Source organism: Hippoglossus stenolepis, chromosome 6 (assembly GCF_022539355.2).
Source record: "Hippoglossus stenolepis isolate QCI-W04-F060 chromosome 6, HSTE1.2, whole genome shotgun sequence".
Classification (NCBI taxonomy): Eukaryota; Metazoa; Chordata; class Actinopteri; order Pleuronectiformes; family Pleuronectidae; genus Hippoglossus; species Hippoglossus stenolepis.
In genome coordinates this window covers 21,351,633-21,372,297 of record NC_061488.1, presented here as the reverse complement: position 1 = coordinate 21,372,297, position 20,665 = coordinate 21,351,633, and the positions used below count along the sequence as shown (strand labels likewise).

Genomic DNA, 20,665 nt, shown 5'->3' with positions numbered 1-20,665 from the left:
ACTGACTCATCAGTCAAACTAACACAATGCAAGAATCATTGACCAAAGCATGGAAGATTCTACAGTGGTATTCAAAGCCAACCATGTTGACACGTCTGTCACAACAAGCCCTGAAGGTGCCGATACTCTTTCCACCTCAATTCCTCAATTAAAGACAGTGCTGTCACAGCCACCTGGTTCACTCGATCACAGAGGGGAGTGGCTTCGGTCCTCAGGCTTCAGGCCCACACTTCTCTACCCTTTGTGACCGGGAGGTTGAAGTTGGAGAACCAGACTCCAGCCGGTGCACAGTCTTTACCTTCAGCACCAAGTTTCAGATGTCCTCTCACATGAGTGAGCCTGCCGACATCACAAGGTTTGTGGTGGCAATTTCAGTTGAATAAAGAACAAAGTAAACGCTGGTCTTTCTTTGGTTTAATTCAACATCTGCAGATGGATTCACAGCACATTCAAATACATGAGATGTGAGAATGAGGAAAGGGAATATCATCACTTTGTCCCTTCTGGTGAGGTCACATCATCTCATTGTTAACACTGGCTGAGTTACATGCTGCCTTCACCTTGAGATGCCTGGCGTTCTCTCGGCTGGTCCTTGGGGGTGCTGGGAAATGTATACGTTCTTACTTCTCACTTTAAGAAGTGTGGGATTGGTTTGGTCACAGTAATTCAGCAGAATACATGGGATCTATGCGTTCCTTTCACAGAATCACAAGGTAGGTTGTTGAAAGTTCTTCAAAAGATAAAATTAACTACAACAGATCATGACAATTTTCAATGTTACAGACTAATGAAACAGGATCGGAAGCTGAGGTTCTCTTACTGACCATTGAGGTCCATCAAGCTTCAAACTGATCACTATAGAGTACAATTAACAATCGAAATACATATTTTGTCTCCTTCCTCTTTTTTTTGGGGGACGACATCGGTCATGTTAGTTGGGCAGAGGATCCGATTCCAACAATTTGGACGCAAGCTGTGACAATAATTGCAAGGTGAGTACCACCCTGTCAGTGGAGATGGGGGAGATGGATGAGATATTAAAGATTGATGAGCGATAATTGTGTTGCAGAGCTTGACAAGACTTCCTGGGGTTCCCCATCGTGTTGTCCGCCACCACCCACTGTGGTCTGAGGCGCACTTCACAGCACTGCCGTTATTAGCTTGGTGGAATGTGGTGAAGTTCCCAGAGTCGTGTATTATTTGTTTAAGATTATATTTGACTGATATATTGAGCTGTTATTTTAAACATGGACTTATACAAATAGCTTCATATTTGACACATTTTTCTGAATTTTTTACATCTATGGAGTTTTAATTTTAAAAAATTGTCAGTGGCAGTTGTGCTTCTTTTATTTGGCTTATACAGTCCACTGAATGCGGGACTATCACAATATTCAGACTTTTTTAGTACTAGTGCAGTGTCTGCTCTAAACCTGCTAATTTGGAATGGTCTGTTCTCTTGTCCTGTGTTAATGCTCCAGAGCCTCTTCAGAATGATTCCTTGTCGTTAGTGAGTCCTCCTCAAACAGTTCTACAATATACTGTCACTTTTTTATTATTTGTATGCTGGACGTTTTGAGCAGAGCTTTTGATAAACAGTCTATGGTGCAGAGTGAAGTTAGAAAACTTTGCGTTAATCCTACCTGGTTTATCTGAAGATTTTATAGTCAATGATTTCTTGAATAAAATCAAACAGAAAGTGCTTTATTACTGTTCACATGGGTATGTAAGTTTTAATCATTTACCTAATGTGTAATTTTTTCTTACATTGCATGTCAGATAATTCGGAGGTCTGATAATCAATCGACACAATCTACAGACCCAAATTCACAACTTTTCGAAAAATAAAAGCTCTGTAATTCAGCTCAGTGTAAAGCCTTGCTGCAACAAAATGAATGCTGTGCTTTTACTTTGGAAAGAAATTGCTTAAGAGGAAGTTACTCTACGAATGTTGTAATGACGGAGATCAGCAACCACGGCACCCGTGAATGTCTGTGTCCAATAAATTGAAATAAAAATTATCTAATTATAAAAATGATGTGGTCACGGTTTCAACCCACAGTTGCTCTAGTTGTAACATAGAAGAAGAAATGTTCGACTCGGCCCACAGACTGACTGTTAGCACACTGCCCCGCCCCCACTGACTGCTACAGAGGGCTGGTTGCATGTTTGATCAATTTCATATAAAAACGCATCAATTTCAACACTGCATTTCCATTGGCCATTAAGGACAAACACTACCAAGTGTGAAGCCGATAAGATGAACGGTTTGAAAGATATGTGTTCCACATGCAGACAGACGTTTGTTGAATTAGAAGGTAGATATACAGCCTTTCCAGGAATACATATTTCCATAATTAAAATATGGCACCTAAAGCTCAAGATTTGTATACCAATAACTTATAGCTCTTCCAAATAACTCTAATGCATCAGAGGTCAGAGTACAGCTTGTTGTCTCCGAGAGTGCGTCGTAATTCATTTCCAATCCAACAGTAATGTAAAGAGCAAATAGGCTAAAACATTCCTGCCCATTTAAAAATGTTCATTCCTGTTCATTCCACATAATCCACGACATTCAAGAGCTTAACTTTAAAACTATCCATCCTCTGTGTGTAAGATTGCTTTTTAATTAAACTAATTCCATAACCAAACGTGGCTAATTCGTTTGCCCCTCTCCTCCATTTTGAACGAGAGCCAGAAGCTGGCAACTTCTCCACTGGAATCAGTCCAGACCTTGAAAAGTTGAGGGACACCATGTTGACTATTACTTTTTACATTACTGTGTATTTTTGGTGGCGATAAACAATACCAAAGAATTAAATTACCCTGTTTATACAGAATACATAAGTTGTATCTAAATATCATCCAACCTTAACTAATACCGAAAAAGCCTGCACTGAATATACAGCAGGATTAACGACACACTGGACTGTTTCAGAGTCCACATTATTTAAGATACATTGACATTGTGAGAGGGAGGTGCCACCAAAACAGATTCGAAGGCAAAATGATGATGATGATTATTATTATTGAGCAAATTTCCACATTATGGCACTAATAATGGATAATCTTATCTTATCTGGGTCAACCAGGCAGGAAGGGTCTAATGAGAGACACAATCACATTATGGATGGTGTAGTATCCAAGGTGTTGGAGGTTAATCCATTGAAGTCCGGATATCATCCTCTGCAGTTGGTAATTTTGACTATTTAACTACACAATTACTATTAAATATAAAGGAAAAAAAATAGTGAATATGGTAAAAGAAAAACATGTCCAACACCAGAGCATCTTTAAACAGTGAGAGATTATGCTCTTTACTACAATTAGCTCTTATACAGTGACCGAGGTTCTGTACACTGATGACAATAAATCCAAACTCTATTCACTGCTCAAGATCGTGGACCTTAATTATATATTATTTAACATACATGAATTAAAACATACAAACAAGTGAATGATAATTTATAGATTTTGAATAAAAAATGCATACAAGTTTAATACTTTAATACAAGATTATAGATTGGGTTCTGGCTGTGCCACAACAACCCAAGTAATGGTGCTCACATGAAACAGCAAATGAGTTGATGATCACATCTTAAACCTCAACGTCTCCTCCTTTCAGCAGATACTGAGTTATTAGTTCAACTTCGAAACTCTCAACTCTAAACTTTAAAATGTCTAATGCCTCTATATACGATACAATAGTGGCTTTTGCTGCTTTTACTTTTTTAGGGCCCGAGCAACGAACAGTAGGAGACAGTGGGAGGCCCTATTGAAATTGTGAGGATTATTTATTTTTTGGCTTTTTGAGGGCTTTAATTATACATGCTTCTGTGCTATGTCTCCACACAATGGATCTGAAAGACTGTACAGCGTTTAATGTCCTGCGGTCTCCGAGCCAGAGTGTGTCATCTTCAGCTAGCGCTAGTAGCCCCTCGCTAGCACCTCCAGTAGAGCTAGGAAGAGCGAGCCAACATTCCACTGTGTTGTTATTTATTATTATTATATTAGATTTGTCTCTTCCCAGTGGGGAGAGAACAGGTGCATTCAGTTAGTGAGTTTTAAAGAGTTTTAAACATATAATTAAATAGCATTAATAACATTATATAATATTTAGTTATTATTCATAACATTATTATTTCAAATGTAAATCAAATATAGTCATCAAAATATCTAAGTAAGAAAAAAAGTATTTACTGAAATAAATGATAAATGATAAATGATAAATGAATGCAAAACTTTGTCATCAGTAGGTGTTTTCATCACCATAGCAACCAGATGCTAAGATTTGAAATAGAAGCTGATTTTGATTGACAGGGACACTCCCTCAATACCCCCATTGTTGCTGTGACAACAGGATGATTTTGATTGGACAATTTTGATAGGAGACCCCTGATTGGCTGTTGATTGCCTTAAATACTGTTAAAGTTTAAGACAGTTTCTATTGCACTCTGACCTTGACTGAGGTAAGTCATGTCTCACTCTCTCTCTGTATTTACCCAGCATGCTAACCGATACAATTCAGGCTCATAATTTAAGTTTGAAATGAGACCACTGTATAATATGAAGTTGCTGCTGTTACCTGCTGCTGTTAAATGTTGATAATGTGCTGGTTTCTGTGCTGGTTTCTGTTGCTTCTATGACAAATGTGGGAATATTCTTGCTGGCTTGCTTTGTGTTTTCTGCTGCTTATCTTTGATTCCTGTGGTATTCTTGTCATTTTATGTTGTGATACGTGATAATGAATGAGTGATACGTGATAGCGTGATGCTAAGTAGCGTTAGGTCGCCTAGGCCAGGCAGAGTGAGGCATTGTGGAAAACACATCTTTAGCACCAGGATATTTTCACATTTCACATCTTATTCTACCAAACAATGTGATTTTTGTAACAGTGGGAAGATTAACCTTGGTATTTAACTATAGTATTGCAGAGAAAGTCATAAAAAAACAACTGCCATCACTGCCAATCAAATTCAGATTCAAATTCATATCAAAGCATCTGGTTGCCATGGTGATTGATGAGGGAAGTTTTCCCAGTCATTTATTTCAGAAAATGCTTTTTTTTTACTGGTGAGTTTTAATTGGTTTATGGGGAGTTTGAATGTGTTTAAGCACAAGTTGACGGGACCTTAAGCTAATGCTAGGAGCACATTACATGAGGTGTGTAGCTCCTTTAAGGAAAAAACAATCCCTTTCCATTGGGTCTAATGTTATTTCAGAGAAAACATTTCTGGAAGGAGCATCAACTCGCATAACTCGCTACCACGGTCCCATTTTTTTACTCTCACAAATCCCAAATATATCTGTGTGTTCGGCAACGTCTTGGGATTCTCACGGTGTCTTTATTTCACAGATAGGACTTATAGTTTTTGAATTATAGTTGTTTGAGTGCTGCACTCATAGTTTAGATTTGTCTCTTCCCAGTGGGGAGAGAACAGGTGCATTCAGTTGAGTTTCCATGGCAACCAGATACACACATAGCAGGAGGGGAGTCTCTCTCTCTCTCTCTCTCTCTCTCTCTCTCTCTCTCTCTCTCTCTCTCTCTCTCTCTCTCTCTCTCTCTCTCTCTCTCTCTCTCAAACCAGCCAGTCTGTCTCTCTTTATCTGTCTTTCTCTATCTCTGGGTGTCTCTGTGTCTCTCTCACTCTCTGGGTGTCTCTGTGTCTCTCTCACTCTCTGGGTCTCTCTGTGTGTCTCACTCTTTCTGTGTCTCTCTCTCTCTCTCTCTTAACCCAGCCAGTCTGTCTCTCTCTATCTCTCTGTGTCTCACTCTCTGGGTGTCTCTGTATGTCTCACTCTCGCTTAAACCAGCCAGTCTGTCTCTCTCCTTCTCTCTCCTTCTCTCTGCGTGTCTCTCTGTGTGTCTCTCTCTCTCTGTCAATTGTTTTATATTGAATGTTTGTCAATAGATCAATTTCACCTAAATCTTACACACTATTTCATCCTGTAACCTGCAGACAAACGTCACTTGACTTCTAGATCCAGACGAGAACGGAAACGTCTACACAAACCAACATAAAGACATCAAACTACTCAGCAGATAAGAGAAAATAGAGCATCAACTGTTCCAAGAGCTTCATCAACAAATAGATCTGCTCTCTGTTGTAAACATGCAGCAACCACACATTGTGTTGAGCCTCAGAGCCGAACTCCTCCGAGCCAACAGGGAGATTATGGCTCTTAAAAATGGAAACTTGTCTCTGAAGGAGCAGGTGGAGCAGCTGGAACACCAGCTAAAAGACAAAGATGGTCTCATAAAGAAGGAGACCAAGAAACGGCGTGCTCGCCTCAGGGCCTACATTGACTGCATGGCCGAGCTCACTGAGTGTCAGGCCAAGGCTAGGAGTATGGAGGCAAGTCTGCACCAGGAGCCACCTCAGCCTGAGACAAGCTGGAGCAGAGAGGTGGAGTTGGAGGTGGAGGTGGAGGTGGAGGTGGAGAAGGAGAAGGAGAAGGAGATCCAGGCTCTGAAGGAGCAGGTGGAGCAGCTGCAACATCAGTTGAATGACAAAGATGGTCTCATAAAGAAAGAGACCCCGAAACGGCGTGCTTGCTTGGGGGCCTACATTGACTGCATGGCTGAGCTCACTGAGTGTCAGGCCAAGGCTAAGAATATGGAGGCAAGTCTGCACCAGGAGCCACCTCAGCCTGAGACAAGCTGGAGCAGAATGGTGGAGGTGGAGAAGGAGAAGGAGAAGGAGAAGGAGAAGGAGATCCAGGCTCTGAAGGAGATGGTGGAGCAGCTGGAACAACAGCTAAAAGACAAAGATGGTCTCATAAAGAAGGAGACCAAGAAACGGCGTGCTCGACTCAGGGCCTACATTGACTGCATGGCCGAGCTCACTGAGTGTCAGGCCAAGGCTAAGAATATGGAGGCAAGTCTGCACCAGGAGCCACCTCAGCCTGAGACAAGCTGGAGCAGAGAGGTGGAGAAGGAGAAGGAGATCCAGGCTCTGAAGGAGCAGTTGGAGCAGCTGCAACATCAGTTGAATGACAAAGATGGTCTCATAAAGAAAGAGACCACGAAACGGAGTGCTTGCTTGAGGGCCTACATTGACTGCATGGCCGAGCTCACGGAGAACTCCCTACATCGGCTGCCCGGGCTTGCGCACTACAAAAGAAAAGGAGCATAGGAAGAGTCGGGGCTGGAGGTGAAGCAGGAGGAGACGACTCCAACTATGGGACTGAGCTGCAGAAAGGTGGAGGCCGAGATGAGCTGGAGCAGAGAGAAGAGGTGGAGAAGGAGAAAAGGCAAATAAGTGCTCAAAGAAGAGAGGGATGATTAGACGTTTCCCTTCACCCATTCTTACCTCACCCACTCCTTCCCTCCTGGCCCCACCCTCACCCTTTTCCTACTCCTCAAAACAAACCCCCCCCGTTCCCCCTTTGTACAATATTATAAATATTTTAATGATGTGAATGTTGTAAATATGTTACATTTTGTGAATAAATATAACTAGTACAGTAACATCTACCTCTGTCTTTCTGAATATATATACAGGATTCATGGCCCTGATCAATTAACACAGTGTTGGAGTGAAACAAATCATAATAATGTTGTTACTTGAGAAAAGTTTATAGATTTCATATTTAGTTTTACTTTGTATCCTGTGTTAATGCCACAATGCTCATTCTTTATCAACCAGTCTGCTGCCATTCAGCTTTTTACTGAAAGAAAACTTCCTGTCAGGTTTGAGGAAGATATGTGGCTGACTTTCATGTTCTTTTTCCATAGGCTCAGAATGAACCCGCTCACTCACTGTGAAGCCGGATTTCTCAGTGTAAGTGTTCTTCAGACACTCTGGCCTGTGGGTTTAAGTGGGCTACAGTTTGTCCATGGGTAATCTTTAAATCAACAACTACAGCTCTCTGGGTTTAACAGCTGACACTGATACACTACATCACTCTTTAACAAAGGACAGGAAAAAAGACTTTAATATAAAATAAACAAATAGATTGATGTAACTGATAAAGAGGTCATTATTGCTTAAAATAATACTACTAATTTTGTGGAATTATTCCTATTGAAATATAGCTCACCACAGCGTATTGCGAAGACTTAATACCCAACATAAATAAGTATAGTAATTAAAATAGTGTATAATTAAAATGTATAATATGATAACTAGTACAGCTTTCTGCATGAATTTGACTCTTGTAGAGTTAATTCATTCCATGTTAATTCAGCACAAACACTAATGTTACCACGTGCATGAGTGATGCTCGGCTTCCGACTGACCTCAGCACGTTTATGTGTCCCAGTAAAATGAGTGTCCATCGACTGTATACACACTAAAATCCACCTCACGTTCTGTCATAACACACCAACAGCAGCTTGTAACCCTACAGGGTGCAATCATCCACTGCCTCGCTCCTCACACCGCTCACTCCACTACCTGGCAGGATTTGAGTCATTTCAAGACCTTCAATTTATCCTTCTTTTCTCTACATTCTTCCTGTCGTGAGCTGCATGTCATAGGTCCGAGAGGGATTCCCCCCCTTCAAGCTGATTTCATTCACATTTGTCTCACGGAAATTATTTTCTGCAGAACGGCTGATTGCCTCTCTCTGACCTTCAACATCTCATTTCCACACAGCTTGTGCGGAAAGTAAAAAATAACCTGCACTTCCACTCCACTTCATATTTCTCACTTCAGACCTCAGTGGCTTCATTCAGACACCGTCTGTGACCATGAATGCTACGACCGAGCTCATGTTATTTGGCTGTGCAGCTCATCTTCACCTCTGTGCAGCTACATGATTACGACATACACCAATCATGCCTTTCTTCAGGACCTGCTCTTTTAATCACAAAAATCAAGCCAGGTCACAGCACACACACACACTCCTATTTTCAGTCTGTCACTCATTGTGTTTCCCTCAAGTTCATCCCTGCCCCCACCTTCCATACTTTTCACAACCCCTCCACACTCTGCTCTCTTAATTCACGAAGAATGATTTTAACTGTTGAATCATCTCCCAGCCGAGGCAGCTGATAGTGACAGTGCTCGAGTATCATGGACGTAAGCTCTAAATTCAACCCTAATCCTTCAGCTGTTGCAATCAGGTACCACACACTCATACACAAAAACACAGAGGTGAACACGGCTCTGAGATTCTAAGATCCTCTCTGAGGCTTCCCCCAAGGCTGTGTGAGATCGGCCATGCTACTCCCAGAGAATACTAATGAATGTATGTAATCACACTGACAGCTACATCCTCAGCCGCCGCACAGTGCTGCTCTCTGGCCAACTCTGTGTCCTAACCTCCATGTGGAGGGGACAAACAAGCCAATTTCTTTTTCCATGAAGAAATAAGCTGCATCACTTTGCTGCAGCAGACACAGACACGCAGATGTGAGTTTGTTTAGAACGTATTAACAGTTTGTTAATAAAGTCTAACCCTATAGTCCTGCAACATATTCTGCCTCCATGTTATAAGGTTCAGTTTGTGTTAAAACTGTAACAAATGCGTTAAGTCAACTGTATGGTCATTTTGGAGGATACAGTCTTTGAGCTGACAGAGAGGAGTTTTGGTCATTAGTCTACACATCAGTCACATATCTGCAACTCACATAAATTCACTGGATCCAGTTTCTTATTTGGATCTGCACCAAATTGCACACACGCATAAATATCAGTCCCTGAAATATGTCAGATTTTTACCATCAAGATCCATGAATTATTCTCTGAGAAATCAGACACACCCACTGATCTGGATCCACTCCAAATTTGTACAAGTTTTTCCTTGGATCATGTCCCACTCCTATACAAAATTTCAGGGAAATCGGTTAAGTAAATCGGTAAGAATGGTACAATGATGGAGGCTCCTCTGTATTATAAATGTCATGAATGCATGATTTGCAGGGCCACTGTATTAGACTGCATTAGTTTTGTCAAGGTGTACCTAATAAACTGTCAACTGAGTGTAGTGTGTAGGTTCTGTAAATATTTGCACCCTGACCATTTGTTGTATGACGCAGGTATAATGTGTCTGTCAAGATCGTGTCTGCATCAGCTTGAGGTTGGCAGGAAAGAGCCTCAGAAAATATATTATGATAACGTATCTACTGTATGTCTGGTTTGATCTGTGGATCACGATAAAATCTATTTACCTGTGGAGGTCAGACAGTCATGAAGGTCATCCTCGTCCTAAGTCCATTTCTAGACAGCACCAGGACAGTTTATCTCCATGACGCTGAGCATGCCCAGTGCTGCGTGTCTCAGGCTCCTCGGCTGCAGCTGCTGGAGATGATTTAAGCTCAGGATTGTCTTGAACAATGTTCATTTGCGCTCCTCATATTAAAAAACACCAAATTAGCAGAAAACTTTAATTGTGCTTTGGCAGCACTGTTTCTTTGTCTGCCTGGAGTTCAATTATGTTTTGTTCATTTTGCTGAGAAGGATTTATTGAGCCACTCACAGCGACCTTAATGGACTCAGCTACTACTTCCATTGTTCGGCTGATTCCTGTTATATCTCCATTAATTTAAAAGCTGCGCTAAGACAAGAGAGTGCAGTTCTCATATGGTCGGAATAATGATAGTAGTGGTATAAGTACTTGAAGTTATTCTTGTAGAAGTTTAACATTAGCATTATAATGGTAATAGTCATTGTTCACATAAGCTAAATGTACACAGAATACTAGAATAGAAATCAGTAGAGCACACACCCTCACCAAAACCCAACAGTCCACTTATGAGACCACATTTAAATTCACTAGATCCACATTTTTATTAGCATTTGCAACAAACCGTGCACACTCATAAATATCAGTCGTCTCATCTAGATCCATGAATTATTTTCTGAGAAATCAACGGCAATGGTGAAAAACACCTCGCAATGTTAGAGGAAGGGAAAAGAAATCCAGGACCCTGATTCAGATTCACACCAAATTTAATGAGTTATTTCCTGACCCATGGACGTGCACAGCATAGAACTAAAGTTGCCTGGGCAACTGCCCATTTGCCCTCTTTGACTGAGCTGCCCCTCTGTAGAAAAAAAAGTTGTATTATTATTGTGGCCGCATAAATATGAGAAGCCCAATAGTTTGATTAAATTAAATAAAACAATTGTCAGGTTAGAACAATGGCCCCCAGGCACATCCTTCAAGTTTCATGCTAATCCACCCAGTAGACTTTTGCATATCCTGATAACTAACAGACAAACAAACTGAGACAAAAGCATATTTTATTTTGTTTGCTCTTCAGTGCAGAAACTATCTGACACCTTGATTTAAAATAACTAGAGCAGAGAAGAAGAACGGAGGTCTGTCTGAAGATGCACATGAAAACCTCACAGAGTAGGCTACTCAATATCAGCGCGTCACGTTATCCAATTCAATTCAATATCCTTGACCAATCTGTGATTTACGTGGGCTGTTCCAGAAACAGCAGAGTGATCATGATTGACATAATAATCATCACTTCTAATGGGATGAAATGAAAATCTGTCATCTTTAATTTGTTGTTTTCATGTTGAGGGGAGGTAACTTCCAATGACCGGCAGCTGTTCCTCATACAACAAGCACACAATATATCAACTGTGAAGTTTATGTTGAGGCTTAAACTAACTTTTAACAACTCCAACTTCCCTTTAAACCCAGAAACTTCAGTGGCTTTAAACTATTAAATCTAACACCACAGCTTATAGATGAGGAATTTGCTTAGTTCTTGGAACCTTCACTTCTCTGCCAACCGATAAACATGTCTTTGTCATTACCTGTACTCTAAAGAGATGGCAAGTCAAGGACCAATTATTCAATGGAGTCTGCTTCGGTTTCCGCCCCAACCTTCGTTTCTTTTTGTCCCTCCACTGAGACTGATGTCACAGAAGCTGCCTTGGTGCTATGCATAACATTATAGACATATAATGCTGGTGAATATCATAAAAACGCAATCAGTGCCGTAACAGTCACGAGTGCATACTTTCTCACTTCAGTTTTCAAACGTTTCCGTCTCTTTAAATAACAGTGACGCATGTTTATTTCAAGTTCTCAAGCACCTATTCAAATATTAAGTATGTTATTTTCAGAGCCAAGTATTTCTCTTTGAGGGCATTCATAAACTCTTAGACTGTTGGTTATTGAGAGACAAACTCTCAATCTCAGCTTTATGAAGCTTTCTAGTGTCTGTTACCTCCTTGTTTTTGGTTTTATGGCTGAAATATGTCTTGAACCGTCAAGCAGACACATGCAGAGCAGGTAGAATCAAAGAGAAACGCAGACTTACATTTGGCAACATGCAGGTTGTTCAATGAGGCAAGCTGATGCAACAGGAGACAGGCAGGAGGGCCTCAAGGAGCAGGAAGTGGCAGCTGAGGAGCAGGAGCAGGTGAAAGGGAGAGGCAGGAAAGACTGAGGCCATCTGGTGGACAGGTGTGGGATGACAAGGTCCGGAGAGTTTCATAAAAAACGCTTGAGGAAGGAGAGAGGTGGAAGTGGACAGGGCAGGTGTCACAAAGACGTGGTGGACACATTATTAGTTCTTTTTACTCTTGTTAACATCTGTGGTGGCGGTGGACAAAGCTATGTGTGACTCTGAGGTAAGATTGGACCAGTTTGATTATGTGAGCCACCTAAAATCTGTCTGACACATATTCTTTATAACTGCAGGATATAATATGTGGCAAAGGGACTGCCCATGAAAATTGGCCTTCAGCTAAGAGTTTTGTGAATGTTGACCAAAGTACAGTGTCCCTTTTCAAATAGAAAAATATATTAAATTGAATCAAATCAAATTAAATTCAGTTTGTGTTCAATATCTAAAGGTTCCTCTTTGTTTTTGTTTTAAATTGTATATGTGTGCACTAACCTGGCTTATGGGGTGGTTTTCATGTGTGTGTGTGTGTGTGTGTGTATATGAATGAATGAATGAATAAATAAATAAATGAATCCATCAGACATTTGTAATTTACAAAGACAAGTAAGATTAGCTTTATTACTTGGTCCACACCATGCCTCACAGTTGTAGGTGCACAGACCAATGTAGGTGGTTTTTTGCAGCACACTCAGTTAAAATGTGTCCTTAAAAACCATCACTGTATTTTGGCAATACATGATTTTATTTATACTTGCGCTGTGGCTGCAGGGATGGAGACGTTACTCTGTTGGTCCAACACACTGACTGAAATATTTCTTGGATGGATTTTCACAGAGATGCCAGCATAACTGCAGGGTCTTTGTCAAGTTAAGTTTCTGAAGATGAGATTCAAACCATGGTTGAATATTGAAAAGATGGACTGTAGAATTGTAACCTCACAGTCTCTTAATATTTAAAATAACATGGGTTATCCGACATGTGCTGTTATGTGATCATCACAGTGTTTTATAAACTCTATATAATTGTAAATAGTGACATAATTTATACTATTTATACAGCTGACTTCTTTCTTTGTCTTCGCATGCAAACATAAACAGTTGCGACTTTGCTGTCTAACAACTAGTATATCAAACTAATTAGTCAAGTCAGGTTATGCATCAATACGATTGTTATATCCTTCCTCCGAGCTGATAAATGGATGACTTGTCTTGCTCCAGGCAGAAGCCTTGAGGGAACTAAGATCAATGCAATCTGGTAATTGTCTGATGATTAATGATGAACTGTGTGTTCTCAATTAGGTTTTGTTCAATGTATTATTCTCCTGCAGGAAACAATATCTGGACATGCTCAATTTTTAATATTGTTTACCCAGAACTGGAATATTGTCATCATGGTCACAGGAATCAGATCGCATTAAGTTTGCACTCTGAAGGTCCTCATGTGAGGAGAATGAAAAAATAATCTCAGTCTGTTTTAGGTCATATATTTACCCTAGTTATAAATCCCTGTTTTTTAATATATGTATTATATTTTGTCCCTTTTTAACACATTGATATGTCTGAGTATAAGAGCCAGGCTTTTCCACTGGGTAATGACAACAGCAATTATTTGCAGTCATGAAGCATTAAACCAACACACATCGCCCTTGTTGTTTTGCAAAGCCTTTGTCTGAAATGCAGCCAATGTGTAATGAATCTAGATTGTGATACGCTCACCAGTATTATCTACAAACCCGTTAATCCCCCACACCTATCGTCATTACAGACCTGTGTGTTTGTGTGTCACAGAGAGGGAGAGGAAGGTCACCCATGTCCGCTCTCGGTGGACATCGATGCTGTACATAAATAAAATGTTTGCACGGAGACCACCGGACCAGCACTGTGCACAAACACAGCTGGTGTCAAGGACACAGAGTCGTTTCTTCCTCTCAGCTGTAGATGTAGAAAAGTCACCTCCAGCAAATGAAGGCTTCATATTTGATCTGAGCTCATTAAGAGAAACTGCACGTACATACCGTTCGTTTATGGTATTTATACATCAGTGTCATTTGTTCTAATGAAAAGGTGAAAGTGGGAGGCTATGGAAGACCTTTTGATTGCATTCCTGTCATTGCACGTCGGTGGTGAAACATGTGAGCACACATACCATTACCACAATGCATAGAGTCCATCTGTTTTGGCCTCTGGTTCGACAGAGTCAGATCACTAATGGTTTCATCGATTGTTGGCTCTTATCATTCATCACCAGGGTCAATGTCCCACATCTATCTAATGGTCCTGTTTAAACACACATCTCTCATCATTGTGCAGAGGGGCACAAACAAAATGAGCAGCTTTATCACTCTGTTCATGATGCAAAGTGGCCATGTTGAAGAAACATTCAAATTGCACAAATTCAGTTTGGAGTAATGTTAATTAAACTTTAGCAAAACCCTCAGTCTCTTCTTGATATATCGCACAAACCTGCATTTTCTGACCAGACAGGTAATATGCATGTCTTCCCTACCACATAGATTCTATTTCACATGCTTGTCCCTGGTTGTTTGTCCTCTGCTCTGAGCTTCGGGTGGTCAAGACGTCTGCAATTCCCCAGCCGCTGCAGAGAGTAAATAAGCCTTACGTGCCGTGTCACCATCATTTGACTTTTATTAATGAGCCAATCAATTCCTATTTGTATCACCCTTTCAACTCAAATCCTGACCTCACCACACTTAACAAATTGGCTGACCTGGTGTTTATCGCGAGGAATGGAAACACTCCTTTGCTGCTTTGTTCACGTTTTCATTTTCATTTACAATCACCAATGGCTGTTAAATAGATTGTTAAATAAAAATCCTTCAAGCAACAGCAATGAAGAAAATCAACACTCTGCTGACGTACACACACACTAAGAGAGGAAGTCATTTTAGGTTGTGTAACTTTGGTCTGGGGTCTCTTTTGGGGGCACAACATACGCTATTATTGTAGATTAACCTTTTTGGTCTGGCTCTTTCTGGAAAAGAGAAGAGCTTCCCAGTTTGGTACGGAGGAGCTTTTACGCCTGCACAGAGCTCTGAACACATCCAACACCCGTGCAGGTGGTGAACCAGGTCTCATTGTCCATTATCATTGGTTGTCACTCACTAATGCTTTTGAGGATGAATGGAAGTAAATCCTCTCAGCCAGGTTCCCAAATATTGTTGAGAGCTTTTACTGGTTGTGATGAATCACACCTTAAAAAGGGTTTGTAAGTTGTCATTGAAGGTTTTATTAGTGGTAAAAGAATTGATTAGCAATGCTTTGTTGATCAGTTATTGATTACCTACAAGTCGTGTAAGCTCCCAAGCTCATGTGGCCACCTTTAGGTTCCATTCATTCAAATAAATATTATCACGTAGTATCAATTAATACTTGTGGTTTCAGATTTCTAATAAGCCATGAATCAGATTATAGGTGAGTATGTGAACTATGATTTTTGACCAGATTCTCTGAGGGTTTATCCAAAGAGCCAGTAATCCATTACAGGGTCACAGTGAAAAATGTTCTGCTGGAGGATTATTCACCTGCTGGAGAAACCTTTCCAGCTACAGTGGTAAAGAAAATTTGGTAAAACCTTTGAATTTTGCCCCATGTGTGTATATTGTGTCTTAAAATGCAGTCAGATATCAATTATAAACACATACAATCTTTTTTTATCTCTATTTTAGTAACATACAAACATATTATATTGTTCTGGTCAAAATTTATAACGTTCTTATTGAAGGAACACATGTGAACCGTGAGGTGTCTATAAATCTAATCACCCTCCCACAATCTGTAGTTTTATCAAGCACCCACTCAAAGAAGCTCTTGGCTACCATCTAGTGAAACGTGGCCACCATTACACCACATTCCTGATAAACTTACACCCAGCAGAGCACCTTTACAGCTTCAGTGACAAGGAGGGTTTGAAACAACAGAAGATCAATGAGATGCTTTTCAATGATGTACAAAGTTTTATTATTGAAGAGAAAGACAGTGCAGTTACATGAGGGTGCTGAACTAAAACCACTGTTTCATGTAAGAGTGAAAGGAGGGGGAACAAATTTTCCGCAGGTTTGTTTATTCTTTTAAGAAAACCTACAGATTGTGTGTGAACAGAATCCACTAACTGAAATCCTTCTTCTGCTATCACATCCATATTCCAGAGTTAATTTTAAAATGCTAAAGTAGATTTTCTATGACTTGTTTTAGCATCATCTGTGGTCAAATGTATTATAACCTCCAGCATCTGTTCTGAGGACATAGTCAAACCTATAACACCTGGAATAGTACATGAAATGTTAATACTGATTTATTGTACTTATAAAACAAAGGATTTTGTCATGAAAAATAAGGCCATGTCGATGTTTTTAAAGGACGGTTCTCGATTGCCTCGCTCGATTTTTATTGCATTTTCTCATTTAGTGCAGAACAAACGTATCTACAAGAAATCTAAATGATTGACATATGCATCACAGCATAAATCTCCCTTATGGTTTACTCAGTCCAACATCAGCACAAATTGTTGTGTAATAACAACACAAAACGCACAAGTTAATGTCAACACATATAGAGTGTGCTAATAAACATCTGCCTCTGCATACATAATCCATGAATTCACGTATTTGCCCAGAAAAGAAGAGCCATGAAAGTAGCGAGCTCAGGCTGCCTCTCACAGGAGTGGAATTCCAGCAAAGCTCCCTAAAAATCAACACACTGTGGCTTGAAACCAGTCATGCATGCACATTGTAATGTGTATTCAGTGCTCTGTACAGACGGGCAACACTCAGTGGGTTGTTGTGCTGACTTTTTGCCACTGTTTGGTTTTTGAAGCCTGCCTTTAAACACTGTCCTTAAATCAACCGTTTAACATGCCATGCAGGACGTTCTCTGGTTTACTGGTGGGGGAAGTATCTGCAATACTTTGAGGGGAGTTTCTCTTTACTATTTTATTAAATACCAGGCGGAATTAATGATGCTGAAAAGCAAGCACTTTTTTTTCTTTTTTTTTTAACTCTGCAGGAATCTAATTGATTATCATAGCTAAGATTTTGGCATCATCATAACACCTCAAGTCATTCAAAGGTATAGAAGCTATCAAGACACTACGCTAACCACATGATAAGACTAACAATCTTTGCTTTACTAACTGCCACTGTGGTTTCAAAGATAAAGTGGTTTAACAGAAGAAGTGCACTCGCCACTGAAAGAAAGCAAAGGGATGTTCTTGTTTCAAATCAAAGTCAAGTTCAGTGCAAAATCAAATCATCACCACACATCACACACGTATCTGCCATCACTGACAGATCAAAACTCAGTAGAAGGCAATGCACGTGTAATTTAGCATTTTCTTGTCAAGTATAACATCACAAACAAAAAATGTGGTAAAGGACCACCCCGTTGGTTTTTATAAGAACATATTTTACCATCTTCTGTAATAAAGAGCTAATCCCATCCATTCACTCAACCTTTGATAGTCTGTGACTGCATCAGACATCAGTCACTTGGCTGCACGGCCTGGTGACAGGTCTCCTGTTGGCCACTGAAGCACTGATCTCATTCGCCATGAATCTACTTCAGTCCTGGCCACCCCCTCTCTCCACATGAGACCTCTCCAGTGAAGGACAGAGGTGAGGGGGCATACAGGTCTGAGTCTGTGTCTGATTCCCCCTCTGCTATGAAGGGTCTGACTCTGGCACAGAGTGAAGTTCCAGGTCCAGCTTCAGTCCCTCCTCCCGCTCCCCCTCCTGAGCCTGTGAAGAAAGGAGGCCCAAAGAAGTCCTCCTTGGCCTGGGAGATGCTGAAGCCGCTGAAGGAGCGCTCCAGCTCCTCGTGGTCAACGGACGGGATGGAGAGAGACGTGTCGCTCTCCACAGCGATGGCATCCTGCTGACACCTCTGCCTCCTGTGGCGCCTCCTGTTCTTGGAGCAGCTCTCTCTGCTGTTGCCACCCGGGCCAGATGACGAGCGGTCGTGGACCGGAGCAGGAGGAGGCGGGAGGCGGAACAGGTTGGGCGAGCGCTCGCCGCTGCCACCGACCGGTGAAGGCGTGTTGGCCACGCTGCTGTTCCAGGCAGGCTGGCTGAGGGGGTGCTGCATTTGGTGCTGCCAAGAGGTAGAGGGGCGGCTGTGGCTGCCAGAGGGAGTACCCACCGACCTGGCCACAGACTGACCCAGTAAAGGATCTCTCTTTTCAGAGGACCCATCAGAGCATGGGACATCTGCAGGGGAGCAGGATTTCACCTCCTTTTCTTCCTTCACCTCCTCTCTTCCCTCCTTCTCCATCTTGCACTCCTCTGGGCTGTGGTAAGGCGGAGCTGGATACGGCTCTTTGGAGTTGAAAAAGGCGTCTGTTTCAGAACGAGGGATGCCCATGCGCTGCACATACACGTTGACCAGGAAATCAAGTTTCCGGTCCATACCCGTCACCTGCAGGAAAAAAATAAAACACATGATGAAAAAATGCAGTTCCTTCACCAGAATGAAAATATACAGCCATGCAGAAAAATGAAGAGACCACTCCAGTTAATTCCAGTTTCTGTTTAATTTAGAATTTTGGAGAAATGTTGCAAGTAGTTCTGTTATTTTTATTCTAACACAGACCAATGAATAATAAGAGCAGAGAAACTGATCGTACACATTTTACAGACCTGGGTGAAACCTACCTGTTTCTCCACTTTGACCATACGTCCCATCATGCTCTGGTCCTCTGCAGCGTCTCCGTCAGCTTTAGGACCTTTACCAACTATCTGGTCAACTCTAGCATTTAAGAAAGGTAACATCAGCCATTATCAGTCTGCCACAAAGGTTTAACATTTTTAGTGAAGAAATGCATGATGCCATTATGAGAATTACTTCTAAATGGAAAATAATCAAAGAAAGCATGTATGTGGATGGTATACATCAAGATACAAGTAAATGTGTTTTGTATGAATGAACACTGAGTAAGTAAGGATTTCAGGTGGAGGATGTGGATGCATGCATTATGAGGTGAGGCCGTTTTTTAACTGAAACAAAAAGGTGAATAGAGGGACCATTTTGTCTCGGGTCAAAATGCATCACTTGGCATGCTTCATGCTTCATTTCTATTGCATCCTACCAGGGGGAGCTCTCGCTATATGTCTCTACAGTATGGGATCAAGCATCTAGCACTGTCAAACCCCTGTTGAGTCAGGCCATATGACAGGGCTCATTAACATTCACTGAGAAAGTCTCACATTTTTTACCTTTTCTTAGTTAACAGCTGATATAATGTGACCTAAGAGCTAATATAACAACACAACATCATGACAAATGTTGCACATAAAACAGTCCTACAGTTGATTAGATCTTTAAAAGGGATTTCATGCATCTCGTTGTACTCTGGCTCAATGAGACAGGTCACTCGGCTTGAACTCAAAAGGGGTGCCATCAATCAGAAAATAATAAGGTAGCATGTAACTGCTTCGATATTGTGTCCCTGGTACAAGTAGCATAATGCTGGTCAAATGGTCATTCTAAAGGTGCAGTCTATTAACCTAACCTAGGACCTTCAGTGGACTTCTTATGGCGTGGTGTTGAAGGGGCAGGGGGGCCCACAATCATATCTATCCTGGCAAGGCACACAGAGACGATATGAGTGCAATGCAAAATGAAGCAACGTGGGAATCACATCAGCTGTGGAGAACGAGTCCCAATATATTCCACATACCCAAGACATACAGTGAGTCTGACTGTGGATGGAAGGTGTATGTATGTATTTGACTGTTGGAATATATTTATCCTACATGTTCCACCTTTAAGGGATCAAGATGGGAGAAACTGATTTGTGGGGAGGGAAAACTGATATAGAAAACAATCTGAATCACACATCAACGCTGTATATCTCAAAGGAATCAGAGAGGCATTCAGAGTGAATCATATTTCTGGAGATAAAGACTATAGATATAAAACTGAGATCTGAATACAACACATGTGGCTGAGCAAATGAAACAGTGACCGTGTCACAACATGTGTGTATCCAGTGACACTACAAACATCACACATCTTTAGTACTACACTGTAGAGTGCAACAATACTAGTTATTGAACAAAAGATAGGTAATCACTCTAATAATACCTTTAAAAAAACTAACCTACCGACGTGGCTCTGATTTTAATATGCTAAAACACACTGTAGAGTAAAATTCCACTTGCCTGGACTGTAGGTTCTTAATGCGACAAAGCATGTCCAGGTGACCTGCAGAGTACTGCTCGATCACATCCATGACATCATAAGGCCGCAGGCTCTCTTTAAACCTCCTCTTTGACACCAGGAACTTCATGATGCTGAGGAGAGACACACACATTGTGTTTTCGGGTTTTAC

General features: G+C 41.1%; 1 protein-coding gene across 4 annotated transcripts in view; it reads right to left on the bottom strand.

Moving 5' to 3' along the window:
- Window positions 1-16,275: 16,275 nt before the first annotated feature.
- The window catches only part of LOC118111618 (potassium voltage-gated channel subfamily KQT member 2), a 29,413-nt gene continuing 25,023 nt past the window's right edge, over window positions 16,276-20,665 (bottom strand). For all 4 annotated transcript variants that reach the window (XM_035160347.2, XM_035160348.2, XM_035160349.2 and 1 more), the window contains 3 exons: window positions 20,496-20,627; window positions 18,987-19,080; window positions 16,276-18,750 (listed from right to left, as the gene is read on the bottom strand). In XM_035160347.2, coding sequence (XP_035016238.1) covers window positions 17,893-18,750; window positions 18,987-19,080; window positions 20,496-20,627 — 1,084 coding nt within the window. In that variant the 3' untranslated portion in view covers window positions 16,276-17,892. The remainder of the gene's footprint in view (window positions 18,751-18,986; window positions 19,081-20,495; window positions 20,628-20,665) is intronic.